This window comes from Hydra vulgaris, chromosome 04, assembly GCF_038396675.1.
Source record: "Hydra vulgaris chromosome 04, alternate assembly HydraT2T_AEP".
NCBI classification, from domain to species: Eukaryota; Metazoa; Cnidaria; class Hydrozoa; order Anthoathecata; family Hydridae; genus Hydra; species Hydra vulgaris.
The window spans coordinates 20,777,501-20,785,000 of record NC_088923.1 but is presented as its reverse complement, the minus strand read 5'-3'; the positions used below and the strand labels follow the sequence as shown (position 1 = coordinate 20,785,000).

General features: G+C 27.0%; 1 protein-coding gene across 4 annotated transcripts in view; it reads left to right on the top strand.

Annotated features, from left to right (window-relative positions):
- Window positions 1-7,500, top strand: part of LOC100207695 (E3 ubiquitin-protein ligase UBR5) — a 123,853-nt gene that overhangs the window by 88,759 nt on the left and 27,594 nt on the right. For all 4 annotated transcript variants that reach the window (XM_065795745.1, XM_065795743.1, XM_065795744.1 and 1 more), the window contains 2 exons: window positions 212-441; window positions 7,050-7,216. In XM_065795745.1, coding sequence (XP_065651817.1) covers window positions 212-441; window positions 7,050-7,216 — 397 coding nt within the window. The remainder of the gene's footprint in view (window positions 1-211; window positions 442-7,049; window positions 7,217-7,500) is intronic.

Sequence of the window (7,500 nt, the reverse complement as noted above, 5' to 3'; positions counted from 1 at the left end):
ATATTATTAGAATACACACAATAAAATACCATTATTTCCCTTTCAACTTTATCTTCCTCCTCTCTCCCCATCCTCTACATGCATTCTTCCTATATAAATAATAAAATATAAATGTATATAAAATATAATCCTTATAATTAAAAATATATAAAATGCCTTGTAGTGTAAGAAATGTTACTCAAAAAAGTTTATCTAGTTTAATATCACAAAGGTATAGCTGATAACAGCAATACGACTCCGCGCGTTTTGCAATGGGCTGTTCGAGACACTTCTTCCACAACGCCATCAACATCTGGATCTACTCGTGCCACTTCATCAGGTGTTTACTATATTGATACTTCACGCAGATCTGGAGCTAGTGCAACTAGTGATGGTGCTTCAACCTCACTTTTTTCAACACCAAGTGCATTAGCAAGAACCTTTGCTATTCTTGTTCGAGAGGTATTTAGATAAATTATTTATATTTTTTTTATCTTTAAGAAATAATGTAAAAATATGTTTTATAATGTGTAATTTTGTCATGTGCAATTTAATGTGTTTATTTTAATGTGTTATCTTTAAATGGAAGTAGTTCTGGCACATTTGGGTTATGCTCATTTGGTACAAATTTAATATTTTTGGATTTTGATTTTGTACTTTAGGTAAATAATGTGACAATGTAAGGTCAGGCCATAAAATGATAATTTCATTTTTATGTTATTTTTCAAATTTTTTTCCACTAAAATTTGTCTCTACTTTTTAACCTTACATCGTTTAATGCTGCATTTATGTCAGAAAAATAGAATCCAGTATTTCCAGAATTATCGGGGATGCATAAATAAAAGTACGATTTTTCTGAAAAGTTGAAACTATCTAGTCTACAGCATCTTGAAGGAACAGCTGTTTTATATATAGTATATTGTTTTCAGCTTTATATAGCTGCTGATGTTCTTTTCAGTATTTTAGTTTTTTTATGGTAACAAATGCAATTTTTTTTCTTGATAATTTTGCATTTTTTTTGATAATTATGATAATTAATGATAATTTTGCATTTCTAAGGTTGTGATACATTAAATTGATTTGGTAAACATGTTGTGAAATATCATCCCTTTGATCAATCAGATATTTTATTTTTTTATGCTTGCAATCTACTTGCACAATTTTTCTCAAAGTCATTGTTTGAAAATAAAATTGTTAGCATGGTGTATGATATTTATGCCAATGGGCATTTTTCAAAATCAAAAATTACAAGTATTATTTGTAAATAAAAGGATGTTTGAGTTTTCACATGTTAACCGAAGCTTTAATATTAGACAGCTATTTTCTTGTTGCTGACAGCATCCTTATTCCTTACATTTAAGCATTAAAAAAAACTTTTAAAAGGGTGCAGGCAATCATGTCCTGAAATTTTACAGGTTTAGAAGTTGAAGTAATAAACTATTATAAAGATATGCAAGATATCCTTTTGTTGGCAGCAAATCTCAAGCAGTTTTTTAATAGTTTTTTCAATTTTGTTTGAGGCATTAAACTCTTAATATTTTTTGAGCTAGGGTATAAATGGCAGGATTTTATATTTATTACACCGCTGAAAGTTTGGCAGAACTTGTTCCTATTAAAAAAAAAAAAAAACTTTTTTTTCTGAGTATGTAAACTCATCTTAAATGAAAATTTATAATCATTTTATAATTGTCTTAAAAAACAATTAATCAAAAAGTAAATTTAAAAAAAAAAAAAAATAGCCTTTTTTAATGCAATCAAATTTTTATCTTCTTTCAAAGTTCAAGTTGATATACTTTTCAATAGTTTTTTGTTGTTTATGATATTAGGTATAAAAGCCCCCATAGATGGCTATTATAGATTTTATCAGTGACAACCCATGTGAAACTAAGTATGCATTTAATCATGCACATGCACACGCACACACTAGGGGTCCCATAAGGCTATATTTTTAAAAAATTATTAATGGCAATATCTAATTGTCTTTCATAATCAAAATAAAAATAGATTTTAAAAATTTCTTTTTAAAAATTAATTATAACTGTCCCAATCCCTCAGTTTTAAAAATCTAAAAAAAGTTTTTAATAGTTACAAAGTTCTTAAAAATAAGTCATAAAATGATTTTTTTAAATGATATTGGTTGAATACAATGAAACTCAGCACCCTTAAATATTTAATTAATCAAAACCTAATATACAAATTTTTAAATTTTTTTGCACACGGAAGCTAATGTGTTGTCATTTGATTCTAAATTTGAAGTCAAGTATGGATTATCATTGTTATTGAATTAAAATGAGTAAACAAATATTCAGTCAAATAAATAAGTTTTTTGAAAATCCTTCATTATCAAAAGTTAACATTCCGAAATTGACCGATGTTTCTTGATCCTCAATTGGATTCATTTTGCAGCAATTTAAACAGATCTAATCTATTGAAAGAGACACTGTAAGCGAAGCAAAGAAAAGATTTAAAAATAAATATATAGCAAAATCTATTATTTGCTCGATAATGGAAAAACCCTATCAGTGGCAGAGAGATCTTGTGAGAAAATTTAAATACAGCCAAACTTTGATAGGAAACTTGGATCTTAAATATATATATATAACATATCATAAAATAAAATCTCCGAAGCAATCAATTGGTGGGGAAAATATTTCATTGAATTGAAAAATGAATTGGTTTTCAAAACCAATTCATTTTTCAAAAAAGCTATATAAACTTTTAAACCAAGAAAAATTGTGCATAATTGAAGACTTTGAACACACATTTACATACAAAAGAATATTTAAAGAAATGTCTTTTTGCCATTTATTAAAAAGCATGATATGCCCACAATATTTTGGCCTGATTTGGCTGCAATCCACTACTCCAAGAAGTCTTTAGAATGGTACAAATAAAATGGCGTAGAATTTGTATCTAAAGAAGTAAATCCTCCAAATTGTTTTGAGCAGCATGTTATTGAAATTTGCTGGTCAATTACAAGAGGAATCTTATTAAAAAGCAAAAAATTAGTTTCAAATTGAAAAAAAAATTTAACAAAAAGTGGATCAAAAAAGTTAATAGTTTATAGAATTTTAAACTCAAAGGATGATCGAAGATGATATCAAGTACCCGCAAAAGAAAGTAATAAAAAATATAAAAATTATTGAATTAAATAATTCAATTAGCTCAATCAAGCCTTCCCAGGAAGCACGTGCAGTTGCACTCCTTGTTCATCCACGCTCTAAGTAATTTTTTTAGAGATTTTTTAGCATTCGTATTTTTTAACTTATAATGCGTTTCAATAATTTGCAGCAAAAAGCTAAATTTATCTACTGAGAAGAAAAAAAAAGTTAAAAAAAAAAGAAACAAAATTGTAAGTTTTAATTAAATAAACTAGAAAACTTAATAATTAAAAAAAGAAAGTTTTTTAAAAAATTTTCAAGAAAATTTTTATACAACTATTGTATTTTTTTTTAGAATGGTTGTTGTTTTTGGCTACCAAATTTAATACAAGCTGATGAAAAAAACATATTATCTTTTATAAAAATTTAACAACAATCGAAAGTTTTGATATGCAATTTATTCATGATTTTTATCAATCCGTATAATTAAGAAACTAATTTACTATGTACGCTAGAACAATGAGAAATTTTGTTATTTTTTTGTCTGACTGAAAAAAAGATATTAAAAATATTTTCGTTATATTCTTATCTGCTTTTTTTCTTCGATTTGTATCAATTTTGGTAGTGGAAATTAATAAACCCCCTAAAAATAAGAAAACAAAAACAGTAAAATATTTAGGTATATTATTTTTTTGACAATTTTTTTTTTTAATATTTATTTTTTTTAGCTTATTATATTTAGATTTTCTATTTTGTTTAGTTTTTGTTTCCTTTCTTCGATTTTTTTCTCTCTTGTTTTACTTAGAGCTAGGGATAGCATAGCGGGATTCCGCAAAATCTTCTGCAGGATTTGCGGGATTTTGAAATTATTATTTTTAAACAAAAAAAGTCAATTCTTTTAAACAAAAAAGACAAAAAAGATATCAAATTAAAAGTGTTTAATGTATTTGCGAAACAAATCCATTAAAAAATTTACTAGTCATACAATGCACAATGAAGTGTATACTGAGAAACTTCTATACTATATGCAGATACGACAATACTGAGTCAGGATTATTTGAAATGTTTTATTAACTGTCTGAGAAACGATGTTTTATTTATTAAATAAGTAATAGCAATTTATCAGAAACTGTCTAAGTTTGTCAGCATTTTTATTTTTTCTTCTAATATATATATATCTTCAGCTATTAAAATATTTTTATTTTTCTATAAATATAAAAAAATCATTCAAAAATAAACAATTATTTAGCAAAACAATAGTCGAACTCGTTCAAATTTTTTTTTGTTTAGTTAATCAGAATTATGTTGAAAATTTTGCTAATGAGTATGTTGAAATTTTTGTTAATGAGTATGTTGAAAATGTGAAATTGAAAATGCGCGTGCATAATAATAAAAAATATACTTTTAGAAATGTTGAAAATTTTGCTAATGAGTATGTTGAAATTTTTGTTAATGAGTATGTTGAAAATGTGAAATTGAAAATGTGCGTGCATAATAATAAAAAATATACTTTTAGAAACTACTTTTTAAAAAGACTGAAAATTATTTACATCAAGATTTTAAAACAAAAGTACCAACTAAGCATGTTGCAAATGAAAACTATATGGAGTGAAGGAAACGATATGGATATACTAAGTGCATGTTATGTTCGGCTATTTTAAAAATGAGTAAAAGATCAACTAAAGGGTTATTAATCCATTAAAAAACTAAACATGGCACCAATTTAAAATCAAATGTTTCAAAAAAAGACGGAGCTTCAACTTCAAATCAGTATGAATCAGTAAAACTAGAACCTAAAATATACATTGACTGCAAAGACAAAGAAGTCAGAACAATTGACATGTTTCTCGTAAAAGAAATTTCTATGGAAAAAATGGTATCGCGCATGGTTGCTAAAGATGGCTTTACATTTAATAGTTTTTGCACATCTTCAGATTTGCGGTATTTGTTTTCAAAGAGTGGTTTCTGTCTCCCTTCTTTACCTAATACTATAAGATCAATGGTAGTTAAATTCTCAGATTCTGTAAAAGCCGATATAATGCAAAAATTCATATCACTAAAAAAGCAAAATCAAAGGTTTTCAATAACGTTTGACGAATGGACATCACAAAATAGTCAGAGATACTTAAACTTAAATGTACATATGAAGGCGAAACACTTTAATCTTGGATTGATTTGAATCCACAGATCGTGTAATGCAGAATATTGGGTCAATTTAGTTGCAGGAAGTCTAAATAGTTTCAATATTGACCTCCAAAAAGACATTATCGCCATGATCGCTGATGGAGTAAGTGTGATGGTGAATGTCAGTAAAATGATGTCTTGCTATCAACAACTATGTTATGCTCATGGAATACAACTTGCAGTTATTGATATCTTATACAAGAAAAACAACGGAGAAGTCAAAGAACCGTTTACTACATATGAAAATTGTGAAGAAGAAGATGAATATGGTAACACTGATGATGATGAAGTTATAAATAAAGAATATGGTTTGACAATACTTTTGGATCGACTATCTGCTGAATTGGTTAGCAATTACAAAGATCTCATGAAAAAAGTGAGAAAGGTTGTGAAAATATTTAAAAACTCTCCTGTCAAAAATGATACATATTTACAGAAGTAAATCCTACAAGAACACAGAAAAAAGCTTAAGTTGATTCTTGATTGTAAAACTAGGTGGAACAGTATGTTCGATATGTTAGAAAGATTTCATAGACAAAAAGTGTGCATTGTCATAATTCTTATTATGACGTTTATATAACGTCATAATAAGAATTTAAATAAACTACTAGTTTACTTACAAAATCCTAAAAAGTATGAACAAGAAATTAAAAAGAATGAAAATACTTTTTCAATGCAAAAAAGAACCGTTATGCGTCAAGAAATTAAAAAAGTATTGATAAGTGTTTATACAATTGAAAGAAATGAAGACGAAGAAAATGAACTTGAAGAAAAAGAAGCTATAGATTCTATTAACAATTCCCAAATACTTACTCCTACAATTCTATCTCTGAAAAAAAAATTGGAAAATCAAATACAGAAAGACAAGAAAAGCTGAACTAAAAATGTAAAGTAGATACCAAATTTAGATTCTTTAGACTTTGATAAATTATTGAAGCAGGAAATGTCTGCCTATGAAAGTAACAGAGTAAGAGGCAAGTTTCTAGATATAGCGCATAGTTACTTGATGACCATACCACCAACAAGCGTAGAGGCCGAGCGAGCTTTTTCAGTTGCTGGTTATATATGCAGTCCTTTGAAGAGTAGATTAAGTGATGATACTTTAAGTAGAGTCTGTTTCTTTAGAGCGCATTGCTTACAATGATTTTCTCATATTTGATGTTTTAAAGAATAAATAAAGCTAATAGACATTCTACATAAAGCTAAAAGACGTTCTACGTATTTTAGCTTATCTTTTTGTTCATTAAATGTTAAGAATTATATTGATTTACAAATAAATTGTGTTTTTTGGCTTTATTTACCTCATCTTATCAATTTAATAAGTTGAGTATATTTTTTCTGAAATACTTGAAAGAAAAATACATTTGTCATTTTGCCTTTTATAATGTGCATAAGAAATCTACCAATCCCGCGGGATCCGCACAGAAATTAAAATTTCCACGCGGATCCTGCAGGATTGAAAAGTGTGCGGGATTGCAATCCCTACTTATGGCTTTATATTGCTGTAAATTCTTAAAACACTAACAATATAAAAATGTGGTCAAGTTGTCTAAAAAAATTACTTTAAGCATGGACAAACAAGGCGTTCGACCGCACATGCTTCCCGGGAAGGCTTGTTAATTGTTTTTAAAAATTACAAAAATTTGTTGAGTTTTTGAGTAATTAACAATTGGAGGGTGCTAAATTTCGTCATGTTCAACTAATATATTGTATGTATTGAATATATTTTAAATTTATTTTAAATGAATATCATTCAAGTATATTTTTTATTATTAATTAACTCAGGTTTCTGACTTGCTGGGACAAACTTCTGAAGAAAGCAGTCTAGCAGGCCTTTGCTACCCTATTGAAGATAATATATTAAAAGAAACTCGTGATACAACAGATAAAATTTTGTTCAAAACATGGCAATGGTTATGGAGGGTCATGGAACTTACTGAATCACAATTAAGGTATATGAAGTATATAAAAGGATTAATTTTAATAAGTTGTTAGTTTTGACTATTTTAATAAGTTGTTAGTTTTGACTATTTTAATAAGTTTTTAGTTTTGACTATTTTAATAAGTTGTTAGTTTTGACTATTTTAATAAGTTGTTAGTTTTGACTATTTTAATAAGTTGTTAGTTTTGACACTGTTTTAAAATTAAATTTAAATGAAAATGGAACAAATCATGCAAAAAACCTTCTTTTCTATACATTTAATGGTTTGTTTAGTACCACACTTTCCTTAAAATT